This window comes from Magnolia sinica, chromosome 7 (genome assembly GCF_029962835.1).
Source record: "Magnolia sinica isolate HGM2019 chromosome 7, MsV1, whole genome shotgun sequence".
Taxonomy (NCBI): domain Eukaryota; kingdom Viridiplantae; phylum Streptophyta; class Magnoliopsida; order Magnoliales; family Magnoliaceae; genus Magnolia; species Magnolia sinica.
This window is the reverse complement of record NC_080579.1, coordinates 93,626,377-93,648,649: the sequence shown is the minus strand read 5'-3', so window position 1 is coordinate 93,648,649 and position 22,273 is coordinate 93,626,377. Positions and strand designations below refer to the sequence as shown.

Genomic DNA, 22,273 nt, shown 5'->3' with positions numbered 1-22,273 from the left:
AACATCACTGTAGGCCCTACCAAGGTTTCAACTGTGAAAATCATTATTACCAATGTTTCATGTGGTGTGGTCCACTTGAGCTTTGGACATGCTTCAAATTTTGAAACAACTATTAAAAGGAGCTGAAAAAATGGATGGCCAGCGTGGATAACCCGCGCACATTCATAGTGGGCCACAGTACTACTCTCAACGGCCACGAGATCTGAACAATGATTACGAGTCACCTTGTCATTCTATGTAGGGATGAAATGTGGCCATAAATGTGTATTTTTTTTATAAATGCATTTACTTTTGCATGTCTTAATTATTATAAGCTTACATTTGTATTACATAAACTCATTTTGGTTATTATTTGAGTGATTTCTTACGACAACGTGTGCCTTTTGGCCCCCATTAAATGGAAACTTCTTATTTAATGCATTCTTTTTGTAATTTTTTCATTCCTAAATATGTAAATATGTGTATTTAGACATGTCACGAAGTTTCACTGAAAAATTCCACCATTTTCTCCATGTTTCCCCCTTTTTCCCTGCATTTCCAGTTATCGGCGATAACGATATTATATCTTTATCTCTGGCCAGCGAAACTTGTAGCGATACTGACAACTCGAACACTGGTAACATCTTGCTTCACTATCTCGGGATGATGTGCTATTCATGCGAGCCTTGCCCCGTTGTTTATGTCAAAAGGCTCTTGGTTGCTGATTCTGTTGATTGATGAAAAGTTTGAGACACTTACATTATTACAGGGAGCACTTGAAGCGGTTTGAAAAGTAGGGAATCCCCATACTACCATTCCAGCACGCTTTAGTGCCAGGTGCCTTAATTGGGCCTCAAATCTTTAAGGCCAACTGATAAGCTTCTTCAAGGCTGGTCAAGCATACAGTCGCGAGTTCCTTTTTTAATCTCCATCTTTAATCCCATCCAATACCAGGATATAGCTTGTTTCTCATCTTTTGTTATTCAGCTTCGAATAGTTAACTCGTTGGACTTCTCCATGTATACCTCCACTCTTGACTAGAAGCTCCTTGTTGAAGTAGAATAACTCCTCAAAGATGCTTTCTTTATAATCAGGAGGAGGATACTCCTTCAATTTCAATTTCACTTCCTCCCAATCAGTGATAGGAGGTTGACCAACTTTATAGAGTTGATCTCATGGTATACAAAAACGGTTACGTAACGGCTGTAACGGTTGTTACGTAATGGTAATGGCCATAGCCATTATGCATTACGGGGCCGAAATGACTGTTACAGTAAAAAACCGCCCATAATGGCCCCATAACAGTCCCATAATGGTCCCGAAACAGTGTTTTTCCAAAAAAATAAAAAAGGCCGTAACAGGCTAACAGCCCATATCATAATGGTAATGGTGGTGGCCATTACGGCCAGCGTTACCATTATGGAACACCTTGGTCAATCTTTACATTATGCCACTATATGCGGTCTTGCCCCTTAAGTTTCATCTTCACAAAATGAACCTATCATTCTTTGGACATCTCGAGCCAGTCAAAATAGTCTTTCAAAAACAGTAACTAGTCTTGGAAGGCATACAGATCTAGTTTTCTTAAGAAATCAACAACTTCTACTTTTAACTCCCCTTGATCCATCATCAATTCGATCCCTATAATTCTCACGGTTTTGCTCCAAGATTTTATGAAAATTGCTTGGTGGAATTCTAGGTTCAACACGATGTGAAGGTTGTTGACATACTATAGGAGAATGCAAAGTAGAGCCGACAGGAATCAGAGTATGGGTGGCTAATACCTTGGGCTGATTGTTGCTTGTGCCCTCACCATTGTTATCTGCAACTTCATGCTCTTGAAAAACTTCATCGAGGTTCACATCACCATCTTTGGGTTCTTGTTGAACTTCTTTCGGCTGCTTCGGAAATGCACGAGACCAAAAAATGTCTGTATGTTGGGAGAGGTGCTGCACTTTTTGCACTAACTCCAAATGAAGTTCATCTTGCTGAGATTGTGTTGTTTAGGAGCATATGGTTGCCCACTCTGAGTAGACATCTTTTGAGTAGACATCTTCCGACAAGAATTTCGAGAAATCAGAAACTTGCTCTGATACCAAAATGATGTACAATGGACGGAACAATGACGCTGGAATTTATTATTATTATTATTATTATTATTATTATTATTTAAAAAAAAATTATATTATAAAAGGGATGCAGGGTTTAATGTCATAAGAAAGAAGGGCTGGAATAATATTTGTATGAAAATTCAATTGTAATTTCTTTAACTGATCCCGACCCGAGCAAGCTTATTCCAAACTCGACCCAAACCTGACCCATGTGATAAATGGGTCATGTCTTAGCTCTCTTATACCCGGCCCCAACCTATTAAATAAATGGGTTGGCTATTTTTGGCTTGGATCTGATCCAAACTCGGCCGGAATTTTGATGGGCTGGATGTGGATCCAAAATTCTAACCCAATTCTTTAATGGGTCGTGTCCGGACCTTCCCTTGACCCAAACTGACCCGACCCGACCCGACCCGACCCGACCCATTACCACCCCTAGTAACCATATGGCATACTGGATTAGGTCATTTACCTCTCTCCTCTTCATTTATTATTTCTTGAAAATTTAGTAAATGCAAGATCTTTCAGTGCGAGACATGGCAATTATCGAAGCATTCTTGGACTGCTTTTCCTCCATGCCCAAGCAATACAAAAAGTTTGCGAGGATTTCATCTTATTCACTTTGATGTGTGGGGATCGGCTCCGATTAATTTGACATTCGGCTTCAAATATTTTGTATCTTTTATTGATGATTATTCTTATCATGCATGGATATATTTTTTGAAAAGTAGGGATGGGGTTCCAATGATAACAAAGGCATTTCACAAGATGACTGTCACCGAACATGATACTTTTTTTTTACACACGCCCACACACCCCCACACACTCACTCCGTAGTGGGATTTTACCACCTATGGATACTCGAACCCTTGACCGGGTGTTGAAACTCCTGAGAGTAAGGATCTGCCGAACATGATACTATTGGATCTGATAATGCATATATTCCCCATGATCTATCAAAATATTTTTAGATCTTGGAGTCGAATTCCAATCTTCATGTCCATACACACAGCAACAGAATTATGTTGCCGAACGTAAAAATTGCCATCTGTTGGAGTCAACCCGATTGGGAGATCAGGATATATTTTTCTGTATCTTTTGGATTTCATCTCATGTTATCATTTGTAACCATCTAAGATAATAAAGAAAGTCTCTCTGTAAAGGAGGAGATACAAGTGCTCTCTCTTCTCTCTCATACGAATTTTCCCTTCTCTCCGTATCTTCTCCAAACTACAAGAACAAAAGATAGTTATGGTTGGAATTTATCAAGTATCCAATCATAGGTCAAGATGGACCAATCAATCTTATTTTGGAACCATGCTCCATCTGTAATGGGTCTCACTATTTTGATTATCTGAATTTGCATGCCTCATGTACAACTATTAAGTGCATTTGTATGACTCTCGTGCTCTGCTAGCATCCAAAATAACCCTTGGAATGGGAACTGGATGCCCCCATCTGGTCACTCTTTTCCAATCCTTTGAGGTTACCTGTAAAGCTCTGAACTGCAGTGTGAATGTCAATAGGTTTATACACTTGTGTGGGTTTAGCAAGCGATGTTAATGTTATAAAACTTGGTTACGGAGTGCTACTCATCCAATATCAGACCAAGTCTTCTTATCGGATACTGATACAGCTCATTTGATACAGGATGAATTGCCTGGAAGAAATGAAAGAAAATATTAAAAAATGAGAATGGTCTGACTTGGTCAGTATTGGTTCAACTTGATCTGTATTTTTTTGTATTTATCCGGCGGCCGGCTTGTCCCAGTGAGCAGGACCGAATTGTCTAATTTTAACATAGAGGTGGTCTGACTCTGACTGGTTAACATAAAAACCGATATTGACTCGGGTGGACGATATTTAAAACCATGTTAGTAATGCATGAGATGTAAACATAGAAAATGGTTTACCTATCTCTGAATAATCTTTACACCTATTTTTGCCTATAGAATTAAAAACTTTACGTCAAATTTCTTCATAATACTCACTTCTACCAATCTTATTTTGGTAATTTTTAGTGATTTTCCTTCACGAGTCTCATGTGCATAATGTTTTGCTGCCAATTCAGTTACAATGCCAGGAGGTCATTTTGGATGATGTGGATGTACCAAAGGCCATCATTAGTTACGTTGTGCAGCAGTCTGTTGATAAGCTTGTCCTTGGGGCATCATCTAGAAGTGCATTTGCTAGGTAATGTTTGCTTGTTTTTTTTTTCCCCTCAAAATTTAATCCATTTGGCTATTGTCTTTTTCTTGTTTCCTGCTAATATCAACTTCATTTCAATTTGCAGAGCTTTTAAGCAGGCAGATGTACCCACCTCTGTTTCAAAGATTGCACCCGATTTCTGCTCAGTGTATGTCATATCAAAGGGAAAGATTTCATCGGTTCGGCCTGCTCCTAGCCCCCTTAAGCGTGTTGCTAAAGGACAACCAAACCCAAAGTTTGAAGCCTCCAAAAATTCGTTCCAATCCGTTAGAAGTTCGTTTCAGAATAACTAGTTGGTCCTTTCAATCAGCTCTTTAGAAGAGGTTTGCTAAGCTCACATGTATGCAATGTTCTGCCCATCCACAGCCAATGCATGTTTCAATATGGCAGACATGCAAGATCGGAGTCAGTCCATTAGGTGGGCCACACAAACAAGATGTTCTAGCAAAGAACTTAGGTCAATCCACTCATCAGGTGGGCTGCATGTATGAAGCAAATGGACTGACTGTTAACACAAGTTTGTTTAGCTATCCATTTCTTTCGTACACGGTGTCCCACCTGATGAGTGAATTGATCGAATCTTGCACATGTGCCATATGGGCACTTGCACTGGTGTGTAGATGGTCAGGCTAGACAACTAGAAATAGAAGGAAAAGGATAGAAAGATGAAGAGGAGGGTAAAAGAAGAAGAGTAAGAGGAGAGGAGATGAGAGGAGGGAGAGGAAGAGAGAATAGGGCAACATTAGGTGTTAGTTCCATTGGACCAGCATTCGCTTACTAATGCTAAAAAAGAAACATGACGCCATAAAACCACATAAGAAGAATCACACACTAATATTTCCCTACCCTCCTCCTCAAGTTGGTGCATGAATGTCAATCATGGCCAACTTGCGACGGCTAGTCCTGTTGGTTAAGAAATTAACTATTGATCTTTAGATTTTGGTAGTGCAAACCTCCTTAGATGGCACTTTTTTCATGAATAAAGTTGCAATCGACCTCAATGTGCTCAGTGTGCTCATGGTAGATTGGATGGGAGGATATGTGAATAGCAGCCAAATTGTTGCAATGTAAAGTCATCAGGGAAGATCTGTAAGGAACATGATGGAGGCGTGATATACACTTCTTAAAGATCGCCATGGAGTGGCATTTTTTTTACATCAAGCTGATGTAGTGGCAAGAAAAATTTGCAGCTAGAGAAAGAAGCACACACATGGAATTCAATTTGGCAATAGGTGCAAAGGTCTCATAGAAGTAGACCCCATGGGATTGAAAAGCCTTTTTCTATTAGACGAACTTCGTAGCACTCAACTTCTCCATTAGGCTTATACTTGATTGTGTAGACTACTCACACCCAACAATCTTTTTTTTTTTTTTTTTTCTGGAGGTAAATGCATGATGTCCCTTTTCTGATTTGTTTGAAGGGCAGGCATTTCTTCCAGCATTACATGTTTCCACTTAGGATTAGAGACAGCCTGTCTACAGGACTGGAAGGGATAAGAACAGAAGGACAGAGAACAAGAAGGCATGATATGATGGTGAAAACGAATTATAGGAAATGAAATTAGGGATAGGATGAGCAGTACAGGATCAGTTTCCTTATGCAGAGCTATAAGGAGATCAACTGGGAATCATACCTGGTTCTGACACATTAGACTGAAGGGTGCCACGAAGTGGAAATAAATTCTCTTTTCTTCATACAGACATATGTCGTCAAGTTTCCCGGCCACATAGAAATGGATGCAAGTGGTGGAGGAGCAATCAAGGGATCAACTATGGACAATCGAAGGAGGGGATTTGTGACTTCGAATCAGTAAATGGACAGACGTAGGAGAATAAAATGGAATACTCTCAAAGAATCTGATATCCGTGGAAACAATTTGTTTGCTAGGGGTCCGGGGAGAGTAACACTTGTATTCCTTTTTCTTAATCAACCCAAAGGAAAAAGGAAAAAAGAAAAAGAAAAAGAAAACATTTGATAGCTTTAGCATCCATGATAAATGCCAGGAACATGAATGAAACAGACACATCCAAATACTGTTGTAGGAATTGCAAAAATAACTTTGTTAGGTTGTAACACTTGAATTGGTGCTTTCCCTCCTAGGATCCTAGTACGTATCCTATTGATTGAGTACGTTGCACTATGGAAAACATCACCCTAGAAATACTTCGGAACATTCATCTCTATGAGAAGGGCACATGCCACTTTAATGAGATGCCTGTTCTATCTCTCATCTTCTCCATTTTGCTATGGAGTATACAGTTAGATTGTTTAACACTCAATGCTACATTCTGTCAAATAGGTTTGGAAACTGGACGAACTGCATTCCCTTCTATCATCAGATCACAAAGATTTGATTTTTGCATTGAACTGAGTGGTAAACATCTTATGAAAAATCTGAAAGATGAAAAAACTCCTTTTTCGTATTTAATAAGATAGACCCAAGTAGTTAGAGTGCAATCATCAATTAATGACACATAATATGCTTATATCCAAAAGAAGAAATAATGGCATAGGATCTCAAACATTGGAATGAATAAGAGTGAAAGGAACATCGCATTTGGGGTTACTTCTACTAGGATATGATGTCCTACAATGTTTTGCAATTTGACATGTTTCACATGAGAAATCACTCTCATTGTTCGACAACAGCAGGGGTGGTAACATTTACAAACTACCAGTCGGAATATGTCCAAGCCTCCGAGGCGACAGTGCCAAAACCTCCCCAATAGTCCACTATTTTCAGTTTGTCCTTGAAAGTTGAAAGTGGCCACTTCCTCGTTTGCCCTAACCACCACTCCCTCCACTAAACATGCGGGCCAACTTGGACCACTCCAGATAATTCTCGCCGTTGAAGTTGACTGAGGTAATTGGCTTTCCTGGTCGTCCTGGATCATCAGCTGCTCCAGCCACACTAATACCAGTTGATACTGCTGAAGTGGTAGAAGAATCACTTCTACTTGAAGATCCACTTTCCATCTTGACTCAAGAGCACACCCATCTCTTTCAACAAGACAACCACTTTCTCACAAATGGGTGTAAACTCAGTCCACCACACATACAACTTAAGATTTAGTAATCGATTAAGGAAAAAAATCAGAAAAACGACCCGAAATTAGGACATGCAGCTGACGCATTTCACCAAAATCATCATTACTCCCTCAAAACACTTTGGATCAACGTGATATTAGTCTTGGGAAATTGTGATATATCATGTGTACCAAATGAGTGTGAAAAATCCCCTAAAGAAAACCCCGAATCAAGCACTTCAGGCCACACTGTAAATGAATTTAGGCCAAGAATCTAACAGAAGACCTTGAAAAACTCACCAAGAAAGCTTTGAAAAATGATCATAAATCATGTAAACTCATGATCTACTCAGCTATGAGATTTCTTCCACGATGGGAACCATAGTCTGTACGATGTTGGCATGACATCACTTGTATGGACTGATGAAGTCAGCGCTGATATGAGTGACGACCAGCAGAAAACCTGTTCTGATTCCAAGTAGAAATAGGAGGAAAAAGGAGAGAGATCAAGAGGAGAGAAGGACAGGAAGAGTAGAGTAAGAGAAGAAGGGAGGAGAAGAGAGAAGGGAGAGAGGAGAGGGGAGTGGTACAACAATAGGTGTTAGTCCAATGAGGGGAGTGTATTGTACAACAATAGGTGCTAGTCCCATTGGACTAACATTCTCTTATTAATACTGAGAAAGTAATACTACACTGCACGACTACATGAACGAAATGCACACTACTTATATTTCTCTTAAAGTCGTATGTGTGGGAATAGCAAACCTCTATTTGGAAATTGTTCTTTTTTTTTTTTTTTTTGCCATTTTCATTTTTCTTATTTGGCTTGGGATGTCACTGACAGATTAGTTTATGTAATTTACAGGTGAACCGGATCCTAGGGAACTAGAAGATATTGCCCAGTAAGCAGCCGCATCTTGTTATAAGTGTTTCTGAAGAACTTAAGCTAGTGCTTTCTCTTTTAAGTTGATCTATTTGTAAAATTACAGAATCAAACATTCCATCTTCTTCTAGATGTCACAAATACTACAAGTCCATAAACAATGTATAAAGAGAAATGATCACATACAATCCACTGTCTGTGAAGTTCAGATGCAACTCCATCTTAGCTATCATCATGTCACATGCGTACAAAAAGCGCTGTAAATAGTGGGCCTGGCCATGAAGATCACCTGATGTGACAATCAGGTGGAGAATCGATTTTTTGGGTTGCACCTGTATGTTGAATCTGACAGTTGCTTGCCTGTCCATCGATTTCGATAATGTTACCTTCCTGATGAATGGACCCACCTGATTTTTGCACCAGGTGATCTTCATGGCAGGACTGTAGCATAGTATTGTAAGTAATTATATGCATGTTATCCACACAATCCTTGACAGGGGTTTGGTGGCAGCACCCTCAAAGCGTATAATATATGCTGTAAAAATGGCAATCTATCTGTTTAATATGCACAGTTCAAATGTGTTGGAAATCGGTAAAATGTTTAAAACGTGAAAATTTGGTAATCAACCAAATAGGCCCTAATAGAAGTTATAGAACACAAATCAAGTATGACTTGATGGATTAGGGCCAGTTAGCTTAAGAGACAATCGAAAAAATTAAGCTTAAGAGTAATCTATGAAGAATCTTTTGCTCTTCAAAAAAAAAAAAAAAAAAAGCTTAAGAGATTATCTAAAAAATAATTTAAAAATCATTGTGTTGACTGGCTTGGTTGACATCCCAAGGCACGGGTCAATCAAAGTCAGTGATTGATTAAATGTTGGTGCTTTGGTGGTAAGCTGTGTCCTGAATTTCTCATTCATTCTTGAACAAAAAAAAAAAAAAAACACCCAATGCCTTGAATTTCCTTATATCTGGAAATTTGATGGATTGAAGGCAGAGGGATCTATGAAGAATCTTTTGGTTTTTGTATTAGTAATGTGATACAGGAATTTGCCCTCAATTTTGGAGGAGCCAGTTTCTGTTTTACCATGTCTTAAGAAATGTTGAAAATCATAGGATCCCCGTGCTTATTTATTTGACTTCATTATGCATATTTTCTCAATGTTGCTAAGAGAAACTTTCTGGATTGTGGAATCAGGTCTCCGTTGATGAGAAGCTCAAGAATTATGCACGGTACTGATAGAGGTGTTGGTGGAACAAGCTACGGGAATATGATCAACGGAAGGATCAATAGAGTCGGCCAAGGCCGAGGACATCCCAATATGTCATGTCAGAGTGTGAGTTCATGTCCCAGCCCAAGTAGAAGCAGCACTGACCAATCAAGTAATTATTCCCCAAGAGATCATATTGATGTCAAGGGCCGACATTCAAGGTCATCTTTGCATGATGATAATCCTTATCCTGATGATCAAATGAGAAGCTTTGAGTCAAACAGAAGCAGTGGACAATGTTGGTCAAATGAATCTGGATCTAGTGGGTATTGGCATGTGCCTACATCAACCTCACAAGAGTCTGCTGGAACTTCTGGGTCCTCACACTCAATGGTATGCTCTACCACAGAGAATCTTTCTTTTTTTCTTTTTTCTTTTTTCTTTTTATTTTTTATAAATCACATTGACTAATTTGTATTTCTTATATGAAGTAACTGCATGTAATTATTGGCATCCCCTAAATTACATAGAATTTTCTGAAGTTGCCAAATGCCCACAGCCAAATTTTCCGTGGATTTCCATCATGTTCAAAACCTAGAGCTATGACCTTCTGATAGCCAACCAGCATTCATATTGTATGATGGTGAGTGGTGACAGCAAACCAGTAACTACATGACAGTGGAAAAATGAGAAACCTAGAAACATTCAACTTGAACTTTTAACATTTTTTGAAGATTAAGCTGAATTTATTGAAAAGAATTTGATTTTTTTAATGATTTGTAGTTTTAGTTAGAGAGAATGGAGATACATGCACGGTGGCTGGGAATTTCGAAGGAGATAATGGAGATATCTCGAGAAAAGTGGGAAAATAATTTGACAAAGGAATTCAATTTTTGGTAGGCAAAGGTGATAGATTCGATGCTAAAGAGATGTTTGGTTGGACAAAGTGGCTCTTGAGTCATCTCATCATTTTGTTCAAGCTCACAATTTATGAGGAACAGAAAGTTCAAGCTTGTTACGAGATAGTCGGGTAGAGCATAGTTTGGTTGATTACATTAATAACTTGTGAAGGAATTTGTCCAATGAGGAGGCCAATATGTTTGTTTGCCTTTTGATAAAGCTGAGGTGTCGGCGGTAGATATAAAAGTGTGAAAATGGATGAGTAATAACAAGTTTTTGGTGAAATCTTTCTTTGAAGTGCTTTCAGCAGGAGAAGGAAACTCCCCTCCTTGTGCAGAAGCATGGGAAGCTCCCTTTCTCCGCAAGAGTGAAAGCTTTCACCTGGGTAAGCATAGGGCAAGAAAATGGTAATCGTTTATTTTTTGCATTGTTTGGTGGCAGCTGAGGTCTGGACCTTCTTTCAGGGTTGCATGGACTGTCAATGATGATATAGGGAGTTCATTGGTTGAATGGCAGGCAGGGCCTTTTACTGGTTGTAAGGGATCCTATGATGGAGGATGGTTTATTTTGGGATTCTTTGGGGGCTCTGGAAAGAAAGGAAAGGTAGAATATTTGAATGAAGATCATCCTCTCTAAACGTCATCAAGAATTTTTTTTATCTCTAAACATCATCAAGAAAAGATCATCTCTGATGATTATCAGTTGGTCTGTAGATTGTTAGAGGGATGACCATGGAGGATATTTTGGAGAAATGGTATTCTTTTTTTATCAAGCAGGGACTGGGGAGGGCTTTTAGGGAGTGTCATCGTCTTCTTGCTCAGTTTTGTCAGTGGGGTTCTAGTTTTTGTTTGTTTTTTCAAGTGCGGTGGAGTGATGAGTGGTGCACTCTACTTGCTAGCTTGTTTTGTTTGGTTTCTTGCTTTCCTAGTAAAAGTGTTACCTCTCAAAAAAAAGTTTTAGAGAGATGATCTAGTGGTATCTGTGTATGGAAACCTTTGAATGCATTTAGTTGCATTTAGAATTGTTGGCATATTCCACACCACCTATCTGGACCATCCATTAACTCCAGTTCACTTTTCTTCCACTTTTATGCAAAAATCACATCAATCAGATGATCCTATACATTTGTAACTGGACCTAGCTTCTATGAATGATCTTGACCATCCATTTTTGCATGCCGCTAAAGACGGTGTGGATCATCTCATAAATATGATTTTTATTTTTTTTCTCAAGGCCATCTATGAAGACGGGACTTAGACCTAATGGAAGGTCCTGATAGGTGATGTGGGATCAACGTGATTTTTTCAAGGCTGTCTATGAAGAGTTGACTGGACCTGGACCTAAGGGGGCCGTTTGGATGGGAGTAAATGGAGGTGAATGGGGAATTGGGAGTAAATGGAGGTAAAATGGCATTTGAGTCATGTTTGGATGGGAGGCGATTCATGGAAATGAAATGAAATAGGAGTAAATGGGTTTGTAAATGAAATCCTCTCTTTGTGATAGGATTTGGAAGTAAATGGGGTGAAATGCCTTTTGAGCTCCCTTGGTGATGAGGACATCTGAGTAACATACTAGAGGAGGGCTGAGTCTCCTTATGGCTAGATGACCATTACATGAGGCCCACTTGGCCCAATTTACATTCCTAGTCACGTTGAAGACTCCACATGCATGTTCGCACATCTTTAAAGACCTCACACTGGGAAGATGCATGTGGGCTGCATATAGGAGCTTGATGGACACATCGGACCACTGGATCAAGTAGACATGATGTTTGGACCGTTGGATTTCGACCTTGACCATTCTAACGGTTGGATCATCATTATCATCAGACGTCTTGATTGTGGACCCCTATGGGTCACGAAATAGTTTAGTAGTTTAGTTTATTTACGTGTTTCATTATTTTTATTATAGCTCATATTTGTGTTGTGATTAGGGAGTTGAGTAACTTTTAATTCATTAAGCGTCTTTATGTTGAGAATCTTATCTGAGAGCATTTTTTGTAAATGGTATTTTTTGAAACTATATAGGGTTGGACATCCCCATCCTTAGCCAACATGCATGTTATGAATGAAAGAGATTTTTGTCCTTTTTAAGATTGAGCAAAGTTTCATCTTGTGATTGGATTGGTGGTGCGAAGCCACGGGGAGCGATTCCCTAGTTATCTCTTCTACTTTTCTCTCTTCTCAACAAGGTATCATCTTCTCTCATCTTCTTTTTTTCTTCATTCTTCATCTATTCCTTTTTTTTTCCTTATTCTTTTAAACCTTCATTCTTCTTCTTTCTACAACCCATAATCCATCCAAACCTAGTTTTCAAAACCCTAAATCCCTAAAACCCTAACCATAAATCTCTAAAATCCTAATCCTAATATCCCCAAAATCCTAAACCTACAATTCCCAAATTCCAAATTCCTTGTCGAAATCAGAAATCCCTAATTCCCACAACCTGAAATTCATATTTCCAATTCTAGAAACCCTAAATCCTAAATTCCTTATATGAAATCCTAACCCGAAACCTCACAAAACCTCAACCTTAATGTTCCAAACCTTAATTCCTTTGAGCCTAAATACCCCAAACCCATTTCCCACATTTCATAGCCTTTAAACAGCCCTAACACGTCAAAACTCTTACAAGACACATGATTTCCATTGAATTTAGATTTAAACTTATGCTAGGATGGGGATTCTATCCCCCATAGGTTCTGGTTAATCGGTAATTTATGAGATTCGCATTGTGGGACTATTGTAGGCTTGAATTTGGACATGTCATGAATATGGAAGTTCTGAATTTATGGTAAATTAGCTTTATTTTGTCGTTCCATTGCTTTAGTTAATTTGTCTTTTAATTCCATGGCATCATATTAGGTTAGATCATTCCGTCCTGCATCAAATTTTGGTATCAGAGCAAGGATTTTAGCATAGGTATGCATAAGGTCAACATGTTCATCGCATTGGAGTCTAGGGTTTATATATTGTCATGTTTCGAGCTAGTAGCCTTCCATTCTCATCATATTGTATTTAGGATTTTTAGTGGTTAATTCTCCCCAATCAGCATGTCTAGTGTATGCTCACCTGTAGTAGGTGTGGTTTTGGTCTACACCCCACAATGAACTCGGAATAGCTTAGCGAGACTCTCAACGCCATCAACCACCATCTTGCGGCTATCGAGGCCCAAAGTAGAACCACTAGTCACCAACTGGTAGCCCTTAGGAATGAGATCAATACTCGCATGAACCAGTTGGAAGCTTCTCTCCAGGTAAACCCCAACAATGGGAAAGATGTCCAATCTTAAGTGCGAAGTGAAGTTGAAGGAATTGAGACCGCGCCACTTGCAGTCATTAGACTTGGCTTAGGCCAGACTATAGAAAGTGATGATTGGCGCATGAATTCAATTTTCCACACTTATGCCAAGTGTGGTGACAAAAACTGTAAGGTGATCATTGATAGTGGCAATTACACCAATGTGGTCTCCACTGGCACCGTGGAGCGCTTAGGTTTGATAGTCATTCCTCACCCTTACCCCTATCAAGTTTCATGAGTTGACGCGCTTTTGATTCCAGTTTCTTAGCGTTGTCCCATTCCCATCTAGTTTGGTTACTATACAAACACACCGTGGTGTGATATTTTGCCTATGAATGTAGGCCACATCATTTTGGACAGACCCTGGTTGTATGATCACGATGTGACACTATTCGGTCACTCAAATACGTGTTCATTTATGCATGAGGGTAAGAGGATAAAGTTAAATCCTCTCTCGCCCAAAAGCACCTTGGAAAAGGAGGATGTCAATAACCATGATCCTGAGGATGTGAGGAAATTCCAACTTGAGTCTCTCCCGTTAATAAATGCCAAAGATTTTGAAATGGAGACTAAAGCTAATTTGACGGTGTATGCCCAAGTGGCAAGTGAGGTTACACCTAAGGTTACTATGGAAATGCCACCGGAGGTGAGTCCAATATTGGGGGAGAATAGTGATGTTATCCTAGAGGACATAACGGATGAGCTAACACCCATGCGAGACATTCAATATGCCCTAGATCTTGTTCTCGAGTTGACTCTACCAAACCTTCCTTTCGAACAAACGACTCCCACGGAGGAAGCGGATCTGGAAAGGCAAGTAGATGAGCCTAGGAATCGTATAGATCTTATTCCCAAGTTAGTCTCACATAGGTTGTTAGAGTCCGCAAATGCATTTACAGGTCATATCCATGATTCATATGTTGAAATTAGAAAATGGATTAGCATGAGCAGTGAAATGTACAATATATGTGCCGACTCTCATCACAAGTTCAGAATGTTTTGGGTATGTGATTATGTGATGGTTCATATAAGGCCTAAATGGTGTCCGCAAGGGACCATTAAGAAAGTAGAAGCCTGTAGTGCAGAACCTGATAAGATGCTGAATAATTTGGGACACGATGCGTATGTTGTAAATCTTTCACCTGACGTGAGTATTAAATCTACATTCAATGTGGAAGATCTTGTGTCTTTGAAGGGTCCAACATCTCTACACTTACTAGCCTTTCTTCAGACCATTACCTTGATCCTGATGATAACCCTCTCAACTTGTCCCATGACCCTTGGCCTATACCCAACTATTCTTCCCAGCATCTTCCTTTTTTGCCATACACATGTACCAAGAGATAAAAGATAGAGGATATCTGGGATGAGCAAGTGGTTTCCACATGACATGGAGGTTACCAACAGTACCTCGTCAAGTGGAAGGGCATGCCAAAGTCAGACAGTACGTGGATCACAGAAGCAGAGCTTCAGCAATGAGACTCAGATTTCCTCAAGCGTTATTGCAACTTTATTTCTTTAAAGGCTAAATCTCCTCAGCCGAGGGGAATTGATGAGGACATCCGAGCAACATACCAGAAGAGGGTTGGACTAGTCTCCTTATGGTTAGACGACTGTTACATGGGGCCCACTTAGCGCAATTCACATTGCTAGCCATGTTGAAGACCCCACGTGCCTGTTCGTGCATCTTTGATGACCCCACACTAGGAAGATGCACATGGGCTGCATATAGGAGCTTGTTAGACACATCAGACTAGCAAGCGGACATCCGAGCAACATACCAGAAGAGGGTTGGACTAGTCTCCTTATGGTTAGACGACTGTTACATGGGGCCCACTTGATGCAATTCACATTCCTAGCCACGTTGAAGACCCCACGTGCCTGTTTGTGCATCTTTGAAGACCCCACACTGGGAAGATGCACATGGGCTGCATATAGGAGCTTGCTAGACACATCAGACTATTGGATCAAGTCGACACGATGATTGGACTGATGAATTTCGACCATGGACAATTCTGACGGTTGAATCGGCATCATTGGACATCTTGATTGTGGACCGCTATGGGCCACGAAATAGTTTACTTGTTTAGTTTGTTTATATGTTTTGTTATTTTTGGTATAGCTCATATTTGTGTTGAGATTGGGGAGTTAGGAACAACTTTTAATTCATTAAGCGTCTTTATGTTGAGAATCTTATATGAGAGCGCCTTTTTGTAAATGGTCTTTTCTGATACTATAAATGGTTGGACGTCCCCCACCATAGCCAATATGCATATCATGAATGAAAGAGATTTCTCTCCTTTTGCTTTGACATTGAGCAAAATTTCATCCTGTGATTGGGAGTGATTCCCTAGTTATCTTTTCTACTTCTCTCTTTTCTCAATAAGGTATTACTATCATCTTCTCTCATCTTCTTCTTTTCTTTACTCTTCATCCATTTTTTTTTCTTCTTCTTTCTACAAACCCTAATCCATCCAAACCTAGTTCTCAAAACCTAGTTTAAAAAACCCTAGTTCTTAAAATCCTAAATCCCTAAAACCCTAATCCTACTCTCCCCAAAATCCTAACCCTAAAATTTCCAAATTCCAAATTCCTTGTCTAAATCATAAATCCCTAATTCCCACAACCTAAAGTCCATATTTCCAATTCTAGAAACCTTAAATCCTAAATCCAAAATCTGAAATCCTAACCTGAAACCTCCCAAAACCTCAACCCTAATGTTCCAAACCTTAGGGTCTGTTTGGGCAGCGGGATTAGGTGGAAATAAGTGGGAGAGGGTTTCGAAATCCCACTCTTCCAAGCGCCGACTGTTTGGCGACGGCAACAAGGTGGAATTCAAGGGTTTTCTGGGATATATCGCCGGCATTGAAGAGGATGGACCAATCCCGCCTCGGATTGCAAAGGATTGGAGGGCTGGAAGCAAATCCCTCCCAATCCCGCCTCGGAAATCTGCCATCTCCGTCTCGGGCTGATGGCCGAAGTTATTCTTCCCCGGTGACGCTGGTAGTGAGTAACGACTATAAAAATGGAGGTGGGGTAGAGGGACTTCCGAGGCATATCATCTTCTCTGTCAGGTAACCCTTTTCCTTCTTCTCTCTGATTTTATTTTCAGAATCCCCTTTCCGTCCGTTGATCCTCTTGTGCAAACCCTTCCTACTAATAGGTGGGAAGTGGACGATCGGTAGGTGGTGTGGCCAGCAACCTGAATTCAATCAAGTGAATCCGCAAATCTCGGTATGTTGCATGAATTTCACGGAAATCTCTGATTCAGTATATGCTGATTTCCATTTACCTTAAGCTGCTGCGATTGGGTGCTTGTTTTTGTTGAATTGCAAATATTTAGTATATTCAAAGAGGAGATTGACAGATATCAGGGTTCTCGGTATACATAACAGGGTAGGAGATCTTAAATTGTCTTCATGTTTTTTTTTTTTTTTTCTTTTCTGGATCCAATTCGCAAGTAATGCAATTACAATTTGGAGACAGAGCCTCAATGTTGGTTGTTTACGCTCTTGTATTGGACAAATGCAATTCAATTTGGTACTTAATCCAAACATTAAGTCCTGTTTGAATGTGGGTAGCTCCCATTCAATCTGATTGGATTAGGTCCTATATCAGTTTGGTTCTGAGTGGGAGATGATTGGGTAGAGCATGCTCGAATGGATGGACAGGCAACTTTCAGTAAGAGGGAGCAATGTGGTTCATGACTGGATTCTTTCCACAGTATGTGTGGGTTCTCATTTTTGACTGGTGGGGACCAGGTTTTGAGGCATTGTTTGTTTCTTTGTTGAGATATCTACAATTCACATAACTGAAGGTGGTCTCCAATATGGGTGGGTGGTTCCAATATGGGAGTGTTTTGAGGCATTCTTTGTTTCTTTGTTGTTGTTGTAGTTTTTTCTTTTTCTCTTTCTTTTCTTCTTTTTTTAATGAAAAATAAAAAATAAATTCATGCAGATAGATATGGCTTAACTATTGTCCTGCCGATAGATATGGCTTAACCATATTCCAATTCGTCTCATCTTCCCCCTCATGGATGACAAATCAGTTGGGTCGTAAAATCAGTTTTCATGGTCACAAAGCTATTTTGTTGTTTTGTCTTGCAAAAGCAGCTGTAGGATTTGACCAACATTGTTATGCTTTTCCTTGAAAAATGAGTGAATTGATGTGTTGGTGACTCCATTGCTGTCCCTATTCAAAATAATCCTAAAATTGCCCCTGCTTAAATCGTTAACTCAACCGTATGTCTTATTTTCCAGGCATGGGGCATTATAAATGTGGTTATTAGGCAAGTCTTGCACCTCAGCTCCCAAAGAAGCAAAAGGAAGGTTAAAACAAGTCCTCACCTTGGGCCTATAACTTAGAAGTCTGCAAATCTTATGTAAACTTGAGAAGATGGCTCAAACAGATACACTCTTACTCCAAAGCAACATACGTAGACATGCAGAAATGCTGATGGAAGAATGAACACTCACACCTGAGCCGGAATCATTTCCATTTCAGATAGAATCATACTAGATAGTTTTCCATATGTTTAGAAGTATGTTATATTCCCACTTCAATGTTTATACTTGAAACACCAAATAACACCCCTGCCGTAAAGAGCAGATCAAAAGGCGAAACTGTGATGATCCATGGAACAGTTCAGCTTGATTGCAGCCACAAAGGACATCTTCTACATACAGTCCTCTAGCTTACAGTGGACCCACCAGCACTTTCATCTAGTGTATATCATGCATGGTCAATATACAAACTTTTCGATTAAGAGGTATTATAGAAAGCTCGGGCCAAGAGTTGGACAATATCTGTTAGTGCAAGTTGTGCCTGATGTTTGATCATCAAAACCGATAATATGATGGCCCATCCAGAGTGTGACCCATCATATCAATGGGTGGGATAACTAAACTATTGATTTCACTTGTATAAACCAAAACCAGAGTGTGACCCATCATATCCAGAGTATGGCTATTAATTTGATGGTAGAATATAGTTAACTTTTAATATTCCATATTTTATGATGTTTATATGCCATCCACACTGTTCATAAGTTCATTCCTTCTATGTTGAACTGAAAAAAAAAATATTAGCTTAACCCAAATCTTTTATGGCCCCAAAAAAAAATCTCCTGTCATGTAAAAGTCTCATGAAATTCAAGAAATACAAAAGAAATTAGGAGTTTCCAAGACTAACATCACCCACTTCATAGTTAACTAACGTTGTAGATGAGGAAGATTGATTTCATGTTTGGTGTGAATTTTTAGGAAATGGATAACCTGAACTTGGATGAACTGTGCCGTAATTTCGTGATTATTGTAACGGTTGCTTGCGTCGCTACCATTGGGGAATATTGCCGGACGTATATGTTTAATCGGCCAGCTCGTATAGGAGACGATAATCGGGCGAGGTTCGTCAATTCTATTATTCGTACCTCTGATATGGATTGTATTACACAACTGCGGATGACGCGAGTAAATTTTTTCCGGTTATGTAATGATTTACGTGAGAAGACTTTTTTACGTGATACACGACACGTTAGCTTAGAAGAGCAATTGGTGATATTCCTACACACAGTAGGACATAGCGTGCGTAATCGGGTAATTGGACACCGGTTTATACGTTCAGGTGAAACCATCAGTCGTCACTTCAACCAGGTTCTTGATGCAATTGTGTCTCTCTATCCTACGTACGTTCAACAGGCAACTGTTGAAATCCCTGTCGAGATTCAATCAAATCCATTTTGGTCAACATACTTTCAGGTATAAGTTTAAACTATGTATCTTTGAAAATTGAATAATGGTCATTTAGTTATGTAACATTAACTAATAAAATCAATTTGGACTGTAATTCTAGGATTGCATCGGTGCAATAGATGGTACCCACATTCCTGTCAATGTACGAACGACCCACCAAGCTTGTTTCCGTAACAGAAAAGGTTTCTTATACCAAAACGTGCTTGGTGCATGTGGATTTGATATGAAATTTATATACATTTTAGCCGGCTGGGAGGGTTCTGCTTCAGACGCACGGGTGTTACATAACGCTCTCACACGATCCGATGATCCCTTGAATGTCCCAAACGGTAACCCTTACACTTATGACTAAGCTCTTTTGTATATTTTTCAATGATAATTACTTTCATATACTACAATAACTATTTGTAGGAAAATACTATGTCGTCGATGCGGGATACGCGCATTCTCCGGGCTTTATGGCTCCATACCGTGGTGTAAGATACCACCTCCACGAATATCGTACTGGGAGATCACCCGCAAATTATAAAGAGTTATTCAACTATAAACATGCACAGCTTCGAAATGTGATTGAGCGTACATTTGGAATATTTAAACGTCGTTTTCCAATCTTGAAAGTGGCAGTGCAATATCCTATGGAAACGCAAGTGAAAATTGTAGTTGCATGTGCGGTGCTTCATAACTTCATATTAGGTGAATGTGATTCAGACCAAGATGGAGGTGGTGCTGGTATACATATGGAAGATGTGGAAAGCAATCCAACACCATACGAAGTTTCAGCAAATGACGAGAGGCACTGGGTAGTACACATTACTCAGCAGCAAAAAGATGCATGGTCTACACTACGCGATTCAATCGCCCAACGAATGTGGGCAGACTCCCTTAGCAATAGTAGGAACTAATATTTTTCTTGTATCTCATGTAAAAGCAATGTAGTAGAAGTCTTTCAATTGTGCTCTAATTTTAATGAAATCTTTAATTTTGTAATGTGAAATATGTTTTGAGAATATGAATGAAATCCAAAAATTTCACATCTTAAAGTATTCAAGTGAGTCGTATATCACCTGTTCTCATATTTTTTGTATATTACACATAGGCCAGATGTCGGATATGTGGTCTAGTCCCGCTGCGACTCCTACAAAATCACCCATTAAAACTCCGACTCCTCCAACGCGATGTTCGCCTCGTGCAAAACCCGCTAGATCACTTGCTGAGCCATCTTACCGAGCTCAGAAAATAAAGTGGACCAATGCGATGGATGAAGTTATGTTGAACACGTTGCTGGAGCAGATTGCCCTAGGACGCAAATCAGACAATGGGTTTAAAAGGGAAGCATACCAAGCTGCGGCTGAGCAGGTTTCTAATGAAACTCATGTGTGCGTGAATTGGTCAAACGTCGTGAACCGTATGAAATATCACAAGAAATGCTATAATGATGTGAAAGATATGCTCTCTGCTAGCGGCTTCGGTTGGGATAACGAACGAAAGGTTGTAACCGCACCAGACGAAGTATGGGAAGCGTATCTCAAGGTAAGACATAACTTTGGATTGTTTGATATGTCCTTATTAAAATGTCGTCAATACTTGTATTATCTGTATTAAAATGAGAATGGTGGTTACTCATCTACCCATAAATTTTTTTAGTCTCATCCACGAACTGAAAGACTCCGAGGAAAGCGAATTGAGCGGATGGACGATTTAGCTGTCATCGTCGGTGATGATCAGGCGACTGGTAGATATGCACAAGGCAGTAAGAATTTGGCTACATCCTCATCACGTGTCCAACGAGATTTAAATCAAATATGGTCAGATGGGGATGAGAATCTGGAAGATAGCGTGGATCTATCCGAAGACAATTTAGGGGACTCGGGGATGAATTCGCGATTTTCTAATAGTCAGTCCCGGGAAAATCAGGCTGGTCGAAGTACACCCAAACGTACACCTGATTCTGCGAATAAAAATGGCGGTAGTATTACTTCGAAGCGGCTGCGTCCTACTCGTCCTTGTGATGTACTCGGGATGTCTCTAAATCACGTTGCCGAGGCCATGAGCAATTTTGGTCTTGGAGAAGAAGTGAACCGTACCACTAAAGTGTTGGACATTCTTGAAGAAGTAGAGGGGTTGACCAACGCCGAGTTTATCGAAGTTGGGCAGATCCTCTCAAGGGACAAACAACTCGCTTCTTTCTTTGTTAGTCTCCGAGTAGAACGCCGCATGGAGTGGTTAAAACATATTCTCCACAATTCTCAGAAAAACGTTGGTGATGCAGATCCATGACTTTGGATGTTTTATATATGATGCATGCTTGGTAGATGCTTGTGCTTGTGTCTTTTGATCTTGATAGGTACCTTTTGTGGAGACAGCTTGGAAGATGAAACATTTAAACTATCGACTTTTATATTTGGTTTGATTTTTGAGGACATGTAATAACTATAATCCTTGAAGTATTTATGGTTTGGCTTTATGGTGTGCATGGATGTGTGACATTTGGCTCAATCTGAAAAATCGTTTTAAATATGCATAGAGCGATGTATATTATTTGTTCACGCACATGTCATTGTTTTTTAATGCAACATGTAGGCATTATATCTTTTGCAGGTGTCCCAATTATCATCAGGGAAAGGTATGTTATTAAACAATATGCCAGTGAGTTGTATTGCACATGATCTAATCCATCCATTAGAAGGGCACCAGTGTATTGATGATGCATCCCAAGAATTCGGTTGCTCCACTAGGAAGGTGGACTCATAGTTTGATATACGGCTCTATACACCTTAGTTGAAGTTTTCTTACACATTCACCTGTTTCTGATATCAGGGCCCACCTTCTGAGTGGATCGGATTAATTATAGGGAAAACATGGTTGGACGAACTGATGGATGATGGATTTAATCTCACCCCTACGT

The 22,273-nt window shown here is 39.7% G+C and overlaps 2 protein-coding genes across 3 annotated transcripts in view; both read left to right on the top strand.

Annotated features, from left to right (window-relative positions):
• LOC131251755 (U-box domain-containing protein 35-like) overlaps positions 1-22,273 on the top strand; it is an 83,103-nt gene that overhangs the window by 39,598 nt on the left and 21,232 nt on the right. For both annotated transcript variants that reach the window (XM_058252689.1, XM_058252690.1), the window contains exons 3-6: positions 4,162-4,283; positions 4,384-4,571; positions 8,191-8,227; positions 9,407-9,812. In XM_058252689.1, the coding sequence (XP_058108672.1) occupies positions 4,162-4,283; positions 4,384-4,571; positions 8,191-8,227; positions 9,407-9,812 (753 nt within the window). The remainder of the gene's footprint in view (positions 1-4,161; positions 4,284-4,383; positions 4,572-8,190; positions 8,228-9,406; positions 9,813-22,273) is intronic.
• On the top strand, positions 20,442-21,883 carry LOC131251756 (uncharacterized protein At2g29880-like). Its single transcript, XM_058252691.1, has 3 exons — positions 20,442-20,898; positions 21,013-21,676; positions 21,740-21,883. Exons 1-2 carry the CDS (start codon positions 20,470-20,472, stop codon positions 21,643-21,645), a joined length of 1,062 nt encoding a protein of 353 aa, XP_058108674.1. The 5' UTR covers positions 20,442-20,469; the 3' UTR covers positions 21,646-21,676; positions 21,740-21,883.

What these genes read in the sequence shown, in the direction of transcription:
- LOC131251756 (XM_058252691.1), top strand. Translation starts at nt 20,470, where the DNA reads ATGTCGGATATGTGGTCTAGTCCCGCTGCGACTCCTACAAAATCACCC. An exon ending in TATGGGAAGCGTATCTCAAG is followed by an intron (nt 20,899 to 21,012) that starts GTAAGACATAAC and finishes AAATTTTTTTAG; the next exon opens with TCTCATCCACGAACTGAAAG.